This window comes from Balaenoptera acutorostrata, chromosome X, assembly GCF_949987535.1.
Source record: "Balaenoptera acutorostrata chromosome X, mBalAcu1.1, whole genome shotgun sequence".
In the NCBI taxonomy this organism is placed as follows: domain Eukaryota; kingdom Metazoa; phylum Chordata; class Mammalia; order Artiodactyla; family Balaenopteridae; genus Balaenoptera; species Balaenoptera acutorostrata.
The window spans coordinates 48,540,620-48,556,838 of NC_080085.1; the positions used below are offsets into that span (position 1 = coordinate 48,540,620).

The 16,219-nt window shown below is 38.8% G+C and overlaps 1 protein-coding gene across 5 annotated transcripts in view; it reads left to right on the forward strand.

Moving 5' to 3' along the window:
* PHF8 (PHD finger protein 8) overlaps positions 1-16,219 on the forward strand; it is an 86,092-nt gene that overhangs the window by 49,303 nt on the left and 20,570 nt on the right. For all 5 annotated transcript variants that reach the window (XM_057538535.1, XM_007187546.2, XM_007187543.2 and 2 more), the window contains 3 exons: positions 383-516; positions 1,115-1,428; positions 12,806-12,901. In XM_057538535.1, the coding sequence (XP_057394518.1) occupies positions 383-516; positions 1,115-1,428; positions 12,806-12,901 (544 nt within the window). The remainder of the gene's footprint in view (positions 1-382; positions 517-1,114; positions 1,429-12,805; positions 12,902-16,219) is intronic.

Genomic DNA, 16,219 nt, shown 5'->3' on the forward strand with positions numbered 1-16,219 from the left:
ATTGTGGGCTAAGTGCTCCTGAACATATAAATGGAAGATTATACTTTAGTTGAAATATTTTTAAAATTCTTTAATATAGAGTAGAATAAAAGGCAGTGTGATGTAGCAGAAAGAGTATCTGATTTGGAATATCTGACTGTGACTTTACACAAATTATTTAACTTCACTGAGCCTTAGTTTCCTTATCTGTAAAATGAGAGTTAGACTTGCCTCACAAAGATGCTGTGGAGATTAAGATGAAAGAACAAATATTCTGCTTAGTACTTGGTAGATACTTGGTGCTCAGAAGATATTAGTATCAGGAGTGAGACTGTCAACCCTGTATTGGGGCCTTACCAGACCAACCCTGGGCAGCTGAGGTGATATCCTTTTTCTCCAACAGGAGGACTATACAACAGATGAGGACGTGGTAGAAGGGGTCGAAAGCAAGCTTGGAAATGGGAGTGGAGCTGGTGGAATTCTTGATCTGCTCAAGGCCAGCAGGCAGGTGGGGGGACCTGACTATGCTGCCCTCACGTGAGTACTGGCTTTGATCTCCCCTTTCTAGGTGTGCAGACAACACACACCCCCACCTGCCACCCAAAGGGCTAGGTCAACCAATCAGTAGATATTAATTGGGTCATTTAAAGGGACAAAAATTAGCCAGGGCATTTGGGCTGAAAGAATAAAGTAGACATGAAATCTGTCCCGAGGTACTTAAGATCTGACTGAGAGAGGATATATGGACTTCAAGGGTAATAAGTTTGGGGTTTTTTGGAAGTTAGAAGAGGCATGGAAGGAGAGCTGGGCCTTTTCTGGACCTTGCTTTAAGAAAAAAGAAAAATGAAAGAATGCAGCATTGGTGAACAGGAAGGGAGATGCACTCCTCTTTTTGCCATCTTGCCTGCTGTCTATGGAGAGACTTGAGTCAAGAAGGACTGGCCTTTTTATGATAGTCTTTGATACTATTTTGATCTTTAGTTTGTTTTCTGGTTTTTCGCCTGGGATGGTTCTCTCCTCCTTCCTCCCACCCTGACCCCGGCAGCTGTTGTCCCTCCTCCCTGACTCTTCTGATGACTGATTTCCTCTGACAACTAGAGAAACTCCCTCAGCATTTCTCCTCTGTCCCTTGCAGCGAGGCCCCTGCCTCTCCCAGCACTCAGGAGGCCATCCAGGGCATGCTGTGCATGGCCAACCTGCAGTCCTCATCGTCCTCGCCAGCTACCTCCAGCCTGCAGGCCTGGTGGACCGGGGGGCAGGACCGAAGCAGTGGGAGCTCCAGCAGTGGGCTGGGCACAGTGTCTAGCAGTCCTGCTTCCCAGCGCACCCCAGGGAAGCGGCCCATCAAGCGGCCAGCATACTGGAGAACCGAGAGCGAGGAGGAGGAGGAGAACGCCAGTCTCGATGAACAGGACAGCTTGGGAGCATGCTTCAAGGATGCAGAGTATAGTAAGGGCAGCTGAGCACTTGAGTCCAGGCCAGGAGGGCTCCCCCCTAGCCCCAGTCTCAATCCCAAATCCAATCCAGGACAGCCTGTAGTGAGCAAAGGCCTGGCCTTAAGCCTGATACTTGGTTTCTCTGTGCCGTATTTTCTTAATCTGTAAAATGGGGATATCTCACAGGTTGATGTAAGAATTAGAGATGATGCTTGCACAGAGCACCTGGCACAGTGTCTTGTTCATGGGAGGCCCTCAAAAAATGGTAGCTATTATAATTAGCTATTAACCATTTTTAGCATTGTCCAATCTTCACTGCTGGTGACTCTTTTTTCCCTCTTGCCTATTTTACTTCCATTACCTGTATCATTTGTGTTATGTGTCATTCAGTTCATCCCTTGCAAAGGTTTATGATGACTTTTCGGTGGGCTTCTCACATTTAATAGATGACGCCTTTTTTGTAAAGTAAACTTTGTTGAGTACTACAATGTATAAAGCACTTTTTTGTGTAGTGCAGCTGACTTTAATGTAGGTTTTTGTTTTAATATTATTTAAAAAATTAATCCTCATTGACCAAAATTAGAACAAGACAGAGAAAGCAGAAATTCCCTTTGACTAACACTCTTCCCCCTCTGAGAAAGGTTATCCAAAGGTAACCTTTGTTATCAGTTTGATGTATACCTTTTATTTTCTTGTGTTTACACCCATATGTAGACATAAATAGATAGAGGTATAGTTTCGTTTAGTGTGTGTGGTTCTACAACTTACTTGGATATCTTTCAACATCAGTACATAGAGATACACTTCATCAATGCATTGAGATCTACCTGCTGCACAGTAGTCTGTAGCATAGGTGTACCATCATATGTTTAACTGTTTCCTACTGATTATCATTTAGGTTGTTTCTAATTTTTAGTGTTTTGAAAATTCTTGTAAATAACCTTTTGTGCCCATGTGCCCGTTAACATTTCTCTAAGGTAGCTAGACCTGCTGAGTTGAAGGTATGTACAACATAAATGTTGATAGTGCCGAATTCCTTCCAAAAAGGTCAGTATATGAGCGGTGTATGAGATATACCTGTTTTCCCACAGCCTTACCAACAATGGATGTTATCAGCCTTTTTAATTTTTGCCAATCTGATGGCAAAAAATGGTGTTGCAGTTTGTTTTATGTTTATTTGCTCTTCCTTATTCCTTTCCCGTGAATTATCTATTCAGTTTTTCACTCATTTTTAGGATGTTAGTTTTTCTTATTGATTTGTAGGAGTTCTTTATGTACTCTAGATTTGTTGGAGTGTGTTTTTATATATTCTGCAAGTGTTGAAAAATATTTTCTCTTAGTCTGTTGCTTGTATTTTAATTTTACTTATGGTATCTTTTAGCATGTAGCAGATTTCAGTTTTTACATAGTCGTCTTTATCAATTTTTTTGTGTATTTTATGTTTTGTATAAGAAGAATTTCTTATATTTTCACCTAAAACTTGTATAGAAGTTAAAATTTTAGCTTTTTTTCTGGAATTAGGTTTTGTGAATTGTGAGAGGTAAGAATCTATATTTTTTTCCACATGGATAGTCATTTGCCCCAATACCATTTATTGACTAGTTCATCAATTATCCCCCTGATTTGAAGCTCCGCTTCTGTCCTAAACTAAATTCCCATATATATATGGATTTGTTTTTCTTTTTTCCTTTTTTTTCGGGGGGGCGGGTCGCGCTGAGTGGCTTGTGGGATCTTAGTTCCCGACCAGGGATTGAGCCCACCCCCTCGGCAGTGAAAGTGCAGAGTCCTAACCACTGGACTGCCAGGCAATTCCCTGGATTTGTTTTTCTACTCTATTCCCAGTTCTGTTCCTCAATAGCTGTGTAACCTTGGGCAAGCTAATTAACCTCTCTGTGATAATAGTACCTACCTCATAGGTTGTTGTGAGGATTAAATGAGTTATACATAAAGCACTTAAAACATTGCCCAGCACATGGTAAGTGCTGTGTGTTAGATATTATTAATATTATTCTGTTCCATAAAACCAACTTGTCCACTCCTGTGGCACTACCTCATAGGTTAGTTACTCTAGGCCTTGTGTCTGGTAGGGCAAATCCCCTCTGCATAACTTGCTTTGGACCTGAGGAGAATACAGATGTTCAGCAAGCCCATCATCTCTGGGTTGAGCTGTGATTGGTCTTAGTTTGTTGCCAAGTTTCCCTGGCTATCCATCTTACCTTCAGCAGGCAGTCACACTGACCTATAGCCAAGGCATCTGGACCTGGTCTCACTAGTCCTACCTGAGGACAAACAACTCACTCAACCTCTGTCTGCTTCCCCCTCCCTGCTTTGCCCAGCAACACTAGAAAGGCAGTTTAATGAGGAGGTACCCAACTACTTGTTCTTATTTTTCCAGAATTTCTAGGCCATTATTGAGCTTTTTCTAGTCCAGATGGATTATAGAATCAACTTGTCAAACTCCATGAAAAATCCTATTAGGATTTTTTATTAGGATTGCATGGTATTTGCAATTTATGGATTAATTTATGGAGACTGACATCTTTCATCAGAGCCCTTTCTGCTACAGTGGGATATACACATTTCTGAAAAATGTCCTGAAGATTTGTACACTAAAAATAATAGGGCTTACAAGAAAAAGAAAGGGGTATACCCCTCAAAATCTCTGTGGCTTTGAAGCCAAAACACTGGCCCAGATAATGACAGTCCTAATAGTAATCCTTGCCTGGTTAGAGCCCATCGGCATTTGCACCCAGCATTGTAGTCAGTGGATCCTTTGTATCCCTAAACTCTGCCTGGGCTCAGGTTCCTCCTTTCAGATGTAGGTTCTTGAGGGCATTTGCTTAAGATAAATAGCAGCTTTATCAAATTAAAATCTGATCCAGAGCCTAGTCATCAGCAGTCATTTTTTGTTGTTGTTTTTATTTTTTTTTAATTATTTATTTATTTTTGGCTGTGTTGGGTCTTCGTTGCTGTGCGCGGGCTTTCTCTAGTTGTGGTGAGCAGAGGCTACTCTTCGTTGTGGTGCGTGGGCTTCTCGTTGCGGGTGGCTTCTCTTGTTGCGGAGCACAGGCTCTAGGCGCGCGGGCTTCAGTAGTTGTGGCACACAGGCTCAGTAGTTGTGGCTCACGGGCTCTAGAGCGCAGGCTCAGTAGGTGTGGCACACGGGCTTAGTTGCTCCATGGCATGTGGAATCTTCCCGGACCAGGGCTCGAACCCGTGTCCTCTGCATTGGCAGGTGGATTCTTAACCACTGCACCACCAGGGAAGTCCTTTGTTGTTTTTAAACACAGGGGAAAGTGTCTTCACAACGTCTTCACCTGCACTCTCCACCATCCTCCTCTCCCAACAGAACTTAATTTTGTAGAAAACAAAGCCACCATTTACCCTTCCTCTGACGGGAGGCACTATTGCAGGATTTTTAGCTTTTGTGTGTAGGTCTTCATATATAGCTAAGGTTTTCTCTGAAATGTGAGAAAACTCACCACTGATTGGTTAAAAACAACATGCCAGGGAAAATTGCTTTTGAACCAGTGCAACTTCTGGATGACATTGCTATCATTCTGCCATTTACCTTTGAGCAGCCACAAAACAGGCCATCTTGTCCTTCTATCTTCAAACATGGTCTGTCTGTTTATTCAGGCTTTCTTGTATATCTCTTCTTCAGTTTATTACTAGGTATTCTATTTTATAGTTTGGTTCCTATTGAAAATGGCATCTTTTTATCTATTATATTTTCCAATTGGCTGTTGCTAGTATGCAGGAAAATAGTTGATTTTTCTATATTGATCCTGTGTTGGATTGCCTTATATACTCTTATTAGTTCTGTTAGTTTTTCAGCTAATTGTCTTGGGCTCTTGAGGTAGGTGATCTGTGTCCCCTGTCTTAGTTTGCTAAGGCTGTCATAACAAAATACCACAGACTGGATGGCTTAAACAACAGAAATTAATTTTTTCACAGTTCTAGAGGCTAGAAGTCCAAGATCAAAGTATTAGCAGGTTTGCTTTCTCCTGAGGCCTCTCCTTGGCTTGCAGATGACCTCCCTCTTGCTACCTTGTCACATCGTCATCCCCTGTGCACATGGGCCCCTGGTGTCACTCTCTATATCCTAATCTCTTCTTAAAAAGGCACCAGTCAGATTGGCTTAGGGCCTACCCTAGTGGTCTCATTTTAACTTAATTACCTCTTTCAAAGCCTTATCTCCAAATACAGTCATATTCTGAAGTACCGGGGATTAGGAATTCAACATACGAATTTCGGGGGGGGGCACAATTAGCCCATAACAGCCCCTTTCTTTCTGGTATTCATACCTCTAGATTTTCCTAGTTTTACTACAGTGTTGAGTAGTAATGGTGATAGGGGGCATCCTTGTGTTGTTTCTGACTTTAAAGGTAATGCTGCTAGTGATTGTCCACTCAGTATGTAGGGCTCTGTAGGTCTCTGTTAGACTACTCTCATGAAGTTCAGGGGAGTTTGAGAGGTTTTTGTTTGTTTTAAAATCCAGAGTGGAATTGGGTTTTATCAAATGATTTTTTGGCATCTTTTAATATAAACACATAGTTTTTCTGTTAATTTGCTAATGGTGATTTACATTAGTAGAATTACTGATTTTGAATTGATATTTCCTTCTTGAAATTAGCTGTATTTGGTTGTGGTGTTTAACATAGTTTGTCTAGTTTATTTGATGATTTACCAATTATCTCCAGTGTTTGGTGTTTGTTTACTGTTAATTTCTGGTTTTATTTTATTCCTTTTTCTTAATGTTCTTTGTACAACATCTTGAGTTGAAAGCTCTGTTCATTTATTTTCAGTCTGTTTTCCCTTTTGATAAAGGGTTTTTTTAATTTTATTTTTTAAATTAACATTAAGTAAAATTGGCTTTGTTGGTATACACACGCTTAGATTCTTGTAACCACCACCACCACCACCACAATGAGTAGGACACAGAACCCCTCCAGAGTCCCTTATGTTATCCCTTAGTAGTCATGCCCTCCCTCTACCCCTAACTCCTGGCAACCACCGTTCCCCATCACTGTGATTTTGCCTTTGCCAGAATGTCATATAAATGGAATTATACAGTATGTAATACTTTGAGACTGGTATCTCTTACTTAGCATAATGCCTTTAAGATTCTATCCATGTTGTTGCGTATCAATAGCTTGCTCTTTTTTGTTGAAGAATAGTTTTCCATTGTTTGGATCTACCACAGTTTTGTTTTGTTTTTTTGGGTTTTTTTGGCTTGCCGTGTGGCATGTGGGATCTTAGTTCCCTGACCAGGGATTGAACCCGTGCCCCCTGCAGTGGAAGCACAGAGTCCTAACCGCTGGACCGCCAGGGAAGTCCCTCTACCACAGTTTCTTTATCCATTCACCCATTGAAGGACATTGGATTGTTTACAGCTTTGGGCGATTATGAATTGAGCTGCTGTGAATATTTGTATGCAGGCTTTTGTGTGAACATGAGTTTTTATTTCCCTAGGATACATACCTAGGAATGGGATTCCTGAACAATGTGGGCAGTGGATGCTTTAACTTTACTGGAAACTGCCAAACTGTTTTCCAGTGATTGTGCCATTTTACATTCCCACCAGCAATGTGTGAGAGTTCTAATTGCTCTGCATACTCATCAGCACTTGGTATTGTCAGTATACTTATTTTAGTCATCCTAATAAGTGTGTAGCAATATCTCATTTAGTGGCTCATCTAATGGCTAATGATGTTGAACATCTTTTCGTGTATTTATTTGCCAGTCATATACTCTTTTTTGAAATGTCTAGACAGACACTTTACACAACTGCTGCCTTTTTAAAAATTAGGTTGTTTCTTAACTGTTGAGCTTTGAAAGTTCTTTATATAGTCTGGATTCAAGTCTCTTGTCAGATAAGTGATTTGCAAATATTTTCTCCCAGTCTGTGGCTTGTATTTCATTCTCTTAAGGCTTTCTTTCTTAAAGTAAACGCTTTCACTTTCTAGAAAGTCCAGTTTATCAATTTTATCTTTCATGGCTTATGCTTTTAGTGTCTTATTTAACAACTCTTTCTGTAAACTCAGGGCACAATTTTCTCCTTTTTTTTTTCACCTAAAAACTTTATGGTTTTAGGTTTTACATTTCTATCCATGTTCCATTTTGACTAAATTTTTACATAAGGTATGGTGTTTAGGTTGAGGTTCACCTTTTTTTTTTTTGGCATATGGATGTCCAATTGTTCTAACACCATTTCTTGAAAAGACTATTTCTTATTTTATTTTTCTATTGACTCGCATTTGTACCTTTGTCAAAAATCAAATGACCATATTTGTGTGGTTCTGTTTCTGAATTGTTCTTTTCCATTGATCTGCGTGTCAATCTCTTTGTCAGTACCTTACTATCTTGATTACTGAAGCTTTATTAATTCTTAAAATCAAGTAATATGATTTCTTCAATTCTGCCTTTCAATATAAATTTTAGAATCAGTTTATCTGAATCCACAACAATTTCTGCTAGGATTTTGGTTAGAATTGTGTTAAATATATAGATCAATTCAGAGAGAATTGTGATCTTTATTTTTTATCAAGGTGCAAGTCACATTACATATAATTAAACATTTTAAAGTGTACAATTCAGTGGCATTTAGCGCATTCACAGTGTGGTGCAACCACCACCTCTGTTTCCAAGATATTTTCATGGCCCCAGAAAAATACCCGGGATCCATTAAGTAATTGTTCCCCATGTTCCCCCCACCCCTCATCCCCTGGTAACCACTAATCTGCTTTTTGTCCATATGTATTTGCCTATTTGGGATATGTCATATAAAGTAATCTTATAGTATGTGACCTTTTGTGTCTGGCTTCTTTCACTTACCATGTTTTTAAGGTTCATCCAAGTTACAGGATGTATCAGTATTTTGTTCCTTTTTATGGTTGAGTTAGTATTCCATTGTATGGTTATACCACAGTTTGTTTATCCATTCATCTGCTGATAGGCATTTGGGTTATTTCCACCTCTTGGCTGTTATGAGTAATGCTGCTGTAGACATTTTTGTGCATGTTTCTGTGTGGACACATGTTTTCATTCCTCTTGGGCATATACCTAAGAGTAGAATTGCTGGGTCATATGATAATTCTGTGTTTAACTCTTTGAGGGACCACCAAACTGTTTTACACAAGAACTACAAGAGAACTGTCACCTTAGGTATATTGAATCTTCTAATCTGTGTACGTGGTATGTTCCTCCATATTTACTCTTTTAAAAATTTCTTTCATCAATGTCTCATAGTTTTCAGCATACAGGTCCTACACATGTTTTTTGTTGGATTTATCCCTGAGTTGCATATTTTTTGGAGATACTGTAAATGGTACCTTTCTTAACCTTCGGTTTCCAACTGTTTATTGCTAGTATATATAAATATGATTGATTTTTGTGTGTTGACCTTGTATCCTGCAACCTTGGTAAACTCACTTATTAATTCTAGGAATGTTTTGTATATTCTTGGTATTTTTTTTGTCTAGATGATCATGATCATGTCATGTGCAAGTAGGTACAGTGTTATTCCTTTCTTTCCAATCTGTATGTCTTTTTTCCTTCTTGCCTTTTTGTTCTGGCTAGGATTTCAAGCACAATGTGGTGAGAGTGAACTCTAACACCCTTGCCTTGTTTCCAATCTAAGGGGGAAGGCATTTAGTCTTTTCATTATTGTGATATTATCTGTATAGGTTATCAAGTTAAGGAAGTTCACCTCTATTCCTATTTTGCTGAGAGGTTTTTTTTTTTAATGAATGGGTATTGAATTTTCCCAATGTTTTTATTCCACCAGTGGATATAATCATGTGGTTTTTTCCCTTTAGTCTGTTAATATGGTAGGTTACATTGACTGATTTTCAAATATCAAACCAGAATTGAAATCACAGGATAGACCTTAATTGCTCATGGTGTATTATTCTTTATATATATTACTGGATTTGGTTTACTAGTATTTCACTGAGGATTTTTGTGTCTGTGTTCATGAGGGATATTGGTCTATAATTTTCTTTTCTTGTACTGTCTTTAGTTTTGGTATCAGGGCAATCAGTGCTGGCCTCAAAGAATGAGTTGGGAAATGTTCCCTTCTCTTCTGTTTTCTAGAAGAGATTATGTACCATTAGTGGGGTTTTATAAATGTTTAGTAGAATTTTTGAGTGAAACCACCTGGGCCTAGGGATTTCTTTCTCAGGCTTTAACTATGGATTTATTTTCTTTAGTAGATATAGGATTATTCAGGTTTTCTATTTCGTCTTGGGTGAGTTTTGATAGTTCATGGTATTCAAGGAATTGGTCCGTTTTAGCTAAGTTGTAGAATTTATGAGCATAGAGTTGTTTGTAGTATTCCCCTATTATCCTTCTAATGTCTGTGAAGTCTTTAGTGACATTTTTTTATCTGATGTTATTTTATTTTTTTATTCTTTTTATTTTTATTCTTGATGTTAGTAATTTGTGTCTTTTTCTTTGTCATTCTTGCTGGCATCTTATCAATTTAATTGATCTTTTCAAAGGACAGTTTTTTGGGTTTTTAAAAAATTTTTATTTATTTATTTATTTTTGGCTGTGTTGGATCTTCGTTTCCGTGCGAGGGCTCTCTCCAGTTGTGGCGAGCGGGGGCCACTCTTCATCAGGGTGCACAGGCCTCTCATTGTGGCAGCTTCTCTTGTTGCGGAGCACAAGCTCCAGACGCGCAGGCTCAGTAGTTGTGGCTCACGGGCCTAGTCACTCCGCGGCATGTGGGATCCTCCCAGACCAGGACTCGAACCCGTGTCCCCTGCATTGGCAGGCCGATTCCCAACCACTGCACCACCAGGGAAGCCCCCAGGACAGTTTTTTTTTTAATTAATTTTTATTGGAATATAGTTGCTTTACAATGTTGTGTTAGTTTCTACTGTACAGCAAAATGAATCAGCCATACATATATACATATATCCCCTCCCTTTTGGACTTCCTTCCCATTCAGGTCACCACAGTGCATTAAGTAGAGTTCCCTGTGCTATACAGTATGTTTTCATTAGTTATCTATTTTATACATAGTATCAATAGTGTATATGTGTCAATCCCGATCTCCCAATTCCTCCCACACCCCCTCTTTCCCCATTGGTATCCATACATTTGTTCTCTACGTCTGTGTCTTTATTTCTGCTTTGCAAATAGGATCATCGATACCATTTTTCTAGATTCCACATATATGTGTTAATATACCGTATTTGTTTTTCTCTTTCTGACTTACTTCACTCTGTATGACACTCTCTAGGTCTATCCATGTCTATACAAATTACCCAATTTCGTTCCTTTTTATGGCTGAGTAATATTCCATTGTATATATGTACCACATCTTCTTCATCTGTTCCTCTGTTGATGGACATTTAGGTTGCTTCCAGAGACATGGTTATTTTTGATCATATTTAAGACAGTTGATTTAGAGTCTTTGTATAGTAAGCCCAATATCTGAGCTTCCTCATGGACAATTTTTATCAATATTTTTCCTGTAAATGGGACATAATTTCCTGTTTCTTTGCATGCCTTATAATTTTTTTGTTGAAACCTAGACCTTTTGAATATTATAATGTGATAACTCTGGAAGTCATATCTTCCTTCTTCCCTAGAGATTGCTGTTGTTGCTTATTGTGAGCTACAGTTATCTATTTATTTAATGACTTTCCAAATGATTTTTTGCAAATACTGTGTTCCTTGTTGTGTGTGGTCACTGAAGCATCCGTTCCATTGCCTCAGCAGTCAGCTGAGATTTCCTGACAGAATTTTCCTTAAATGCCTTAAATAAGCAGGCTTTTTCTTTGTTAAGCATCCCCTTTGTTGTTATAAGTTTTTGATTGGATTCCAGAGTCCCCAAAAAGTTGATTATTGTAGTTTTTGACAGCTTAATGGTTGCTTCAGTGGAGGGACAGATCCTTGGAGCTCCCAACTCCATCATTTTTGGAGGAGGCATCACTCCTCCTACCCTTATATTTTTAATATGCGTATTTTAACTTGTATTTTCTTTAAATGTCTAAAATTAATTATTATCTACATCTTATTCCATCTTGAATAAGACATGAACCTTAGAATGGAATTCCTTTTGTATGTTACTTTATACCTGTTCTCTCTCAATCCTCAGAACTTTGCAAGACAGGTTCATCTATTATTTCAATTTTATGGGTGAAGGTAGTGAGACTTACAGGAGTTCTCCTAGGCTACTAAGCTAGTGGGTCAGTCCAGGATTTCAAAGTAATTGTCTAATCCTGAGGCTCAAGGTCTTTCTACCATACTACACTTCTTTCCTTTAGGTGGAAAAACCTTTCAAACCCAACAAAATAACATTGACAGCCATTAGTCTAGTAGGGATGGAACCTTTCTCAAACAACTCTGTTACCAGTAGTCATTTCTTTCTAGGGACAATTAATAAATTCAAAAAAAACTTTTTAATGAGTCAAAGAGGTTTTACTTCTTTGCTCAAGGAGGAAGGCCTGAAAAATGGGCTCATTTTCCCACAGAGAGACCCTTCTGGAAGGAAGTGGGAGACTGGATTCCTCTGATGAAGTAGAATTCTAGAGAAGTTTGAAGCTGATCAGTAGGAGGAATGGGAGGAAATTAGGAGGAAATTTTCACTCTCACTTTGCTTCTCTTTTAGGTTTAGCAGCAGCAGTGTTTGACCTCATCAGTAGGACCTTTCTAGACCATTTTCCTATTAAACTGTATAGGTGTTGCATGTGTATGATAAAACTGGATGTTTCTACGTATTTATATAGGTTGAGATACTTATATATGTGTGTTTTGTCATTCGCATCATTCAATTTTAATAATCTTGTTCCCAGTTCAGCCTAAGTGGTCTTTTTGTTCCCTTTGTGTGAATGTGTGAACAATTTTTTTTTCCATTAATTCAGCAAACACTTACTGAGCACCCACTCTGCATTATGTTCAGCTCCCTTAGTTTAAAATCAAATAATACATATCCTTGCCCTCACAGTAAATTGGGGGTGACATTTACTAATCATCTCTTAAATACTATATAACAACTCCAATAGAGGTATGCACAGAATACTGTGGAGAGTTGAGGACGCATCTGAACGAGATTAAGAGAAGAGGGAAGGCTTCTTTAGGATGTGAATCTAAAGCTGAATTTTGTACGGTCATTAACTCATGAAGTTACTCACTAAATGGATGTTGGGTGAGTGAAATCAGAGTTAGGTGATGCTGGGAGAAGGACATTTGCAGCAAGGGTACAAAAGTAGAAAGACATGAAAAGTATGTGGCATATTCAAGAATTCCTACAGTTGAGTATGGATTAAATAAAGGGTCCACTTGTAGGGGGGTGGGAGGAGCTCAGGTAGGTATCATTCTGTCATCACCCTTCTGGATGAGATCTCATTTTACCCTGCTTTTCCCTCTCACTGCAGTTTACCCTTCCCTGGAGTCTGACGATGATGACCCTGCTTTGAAATCTCGACCCAAGAAAAAGAAGAATTCAGATGATGCTCCATGGAGTCCTAAAGGTGATCCAATATTCTGTCCTTAAACTCTGTGGGGGTGGTTGGGGGGAAAAATAGACTGGCTAGGTGGGACATTTAATATAGGAAGACACTCATTTGTTTATTCAGCAAACATTTGATGAGTGCCTGCTGTATGCCAGGTACCACGTTAGGTGCTGGAGCAAAAATGATCAATAAGACACAGAGTTCGTGCACTCAGGTCAGCAAAATCAGAGGTAATGGAGCATGTTGCTTTTAATATTACATGGCTTGAGATGAAAAGAGGAAGACCTTGAGCAGATTTCAGCAAGCAGTCTAAGGCTCCTGAGAGAATATTCTGCTACCATCATCCCAGCCCTTTGGTAATAATATTGTTGTCAAAGGAGGGAAATTCTGCTAACTTTTGAGCTCTACAAGGCCCAAGACTCCTTAGATTGTTACCTGTGCTGGCTGAGAGGCCATCTCTGAGGAAGGAAGAAAGAATGAGTTTTGAGTTGAATATGGAATTTAGAGGGTAATAAAAGAATTTTATTCGTCTCCCTGGCTGGGTGGTTTTTTCATTGGAGGGTATGTCAGTTAGCTTTTGCTGCTTATCAAACTATCCAAAACTTAGTGTCTTAGAACAACAGTTGATCATTTCTCATGATTCTGTAGGTTGACTGAACTATTGTTCTGGTCTGGACCAGATTGCCTGGGGCTGGTTGGTCTAAAAAGATCTCCTTCAGGTGTCCAGGACCTAATTTGGGGTGTCTGGGGCCTCTCTCCATGTGGTCTTTCACCCACCTGAAGGCCAGCCTAAGCTTTTTCACAAGGTAGCAGAAGGGTGTCCAGCAGCAAGAGAGGACAAGCCCAATATGCAAGCACTTTTCAAGCCTCTGCTGTGTCATGTTTTCTATTGTCCCATTGCCAAAGCAAGTTACATGGCCAAGCCTTGATTCCAAAAGTAGAGAAATAGATTCTATCTCTTGGGAGTGGGAACTGCAAAGTTTTCCTATGCACACAAGGACATGTGAGCAAATTGAGAACCATTACTGAAGAGTCTGCCACAGAGGGTGCTGGCATCGCAGTACCCCTGTGGTTCCCCAGGAAATAAAGGGCGTGCTATCCCCACCCAGCCTTATTTGACCTTTCTGGTATTTGCTTGGGGTTGGAGGAATGGGGTGGCAGGGCAGTCCTGGGAAGTGTTCTCTTAGTGAGTCAATCAGCAAATGTTTCTTTTTTCTTTCTTCAGGCCTATTTTCTGATTTTATTTTCTCCTATACTTTCTGGCTTTTTAGCATAATAGGAAATTTGGAAAATAGAGAAAATAGAGGAAAGTATAAAGAAGAAATCGCCCATGATTCTGCCACCCAGAAGCAACCACTGTTAACATTTTGATATATTTCCTTCTAGTCTTTTTTCCTATGCATTTTTCTTTTTATGGTTGATATCACAGTCATATATCCTACTTAAAAAATTTTTTTGCCTTTTAATCAAAATAATGTGTATATCTGGTAGCAAACCAAATAGTACAGAGAGGTTTAGGATGAAATGCAATGGTCTTCTGCCTCTGCTTTCTCTACTTCCAGTCCCTTGCCTGAGAGGCAACCTTGTCATTTTCATTTTTCTGGTAGTTGCCTCCAAAACTCAAGGTAATAGGGTTGATACCACCATTTCTTGATTTATTAACTTTTTTTAAATTTTTTTAATTGGAGTATAGTTGCTTTACAATATTGTGTTTATACTGTACAGCAAAGTGAATCAGCTATACATATATACATATATCCCCTCTTTTTTGGATTTCCTTCCCATTTAGGTCACCACAGAGCATTGAGTAGAGTTCCCTGTGCTATACAGTAGGTTTTCATTATTTATCTATTTTATACATAGAATCAATAGTGTATATATATCAATCCCAGTCTCCCAATTCATCCCACCCCCCCGCCCTTTCCCCCCTTGATTTATTAACTTAACCTCTGTTTCTCCTCCCATCGGCTTTTGTCAGTCTCTCTTGATTACCCACTTTCTAAGATATGGACATTAGTGCTGCTGTTCTTTCTTTCTTCCTCCAACCTTCTGTAAGCTGTACTTTTTTGTTTATATTGTCAAGGTTGTTACCATTGACTTGTAATTAATACTCTATGTTGACTAGAGGTTGACTGTAAAAGTTGAAAACCAGTAAATATATCTGGCCTTTTAAATTAATATTATATCATAAGCATGTCCCTGTGCTGTTATTTATAAATAATATTTTAATGGCCACAAAATATTCTATCCCATGGATATACCTAATTTACCTAACCTCTTTAATGTAGGGCATTTAGCCGATTGCCAAGTGTTTACAATTAGTGATAACATTTGGAGTGAACATTTTTGTATGTAAGTGTTTGTATATCTATTTATATGCTTAGGATAGATTCCCATGAAACTCTCGAAGGGCCAAGGTATATAAGGATATCCAGTGAAAAGTCTCCCTCCCACCCCTGTTCCACAGCCTTCCAATTCCCCACCTGGAGTCAACCACTATTACCAGTTTTATGTGTATCCTTTTAGACGTAGTTTATTCATATACAAGTAAATGCATGTATATATTTTCTTTCCCCTCTTAACTCAATTGGAGACATACATTATATATGTTATGTGCTTTACTTTTCTCACTTAACAATTACATGTTGGAGATTGTTTACACTCCCACAAACAATGTATGAGAGTGCTTATTTCCCTACACTCTTGCCACTACAATTTGTTAGTGTGAATGTTTTAAAAGCTCTTGATATGTATTGCCAAATTGTTTTCCAGAAAGGTTTTACTAGTTTACGCTACCACCAGCCATGTGCGAGAGTACTTGTTTATGAATCCTCACAGGCATTGAGCATATAGTTAAGAATAGTCTTTGCCTATGAGTAATAGGGACCTCTCAGGCATCCTTAGTGAGTGCTTATCCCCTCAGGGTCGCAAGATGGCTGCTTCAAGTTCTACTTTTAAAAAAATATCTCTTTGGCTGAAATTGTGTCACATGGCTAAGATTATCTGCTAGAAAGGCCAGGAAGTGTAGTTTTTAGTTAGGTACATTGTTGTTCCACAAAATTATGTTTTTATTAGTAAGCAAGAAAGGGAGAATGATACTGGGTTGAAAACAAGCAGTCTGTATCATGGTATTTTTTGATCTTTGGTAATTCACAAGCAAACAACAGCATCTCGCTGATTTAATTTGCATTTCTTTGATTAGACATTTCCTATATGTTTGTATTAGCATTAGAATTTCTTCTTTTGTAAATTTTATGTCTGATTTTTGCCCATTTATTCATGTAGGTCTTCAAGATTTTCATATGCCCTTTTTATATATAGTAAGAAATAGTCAAA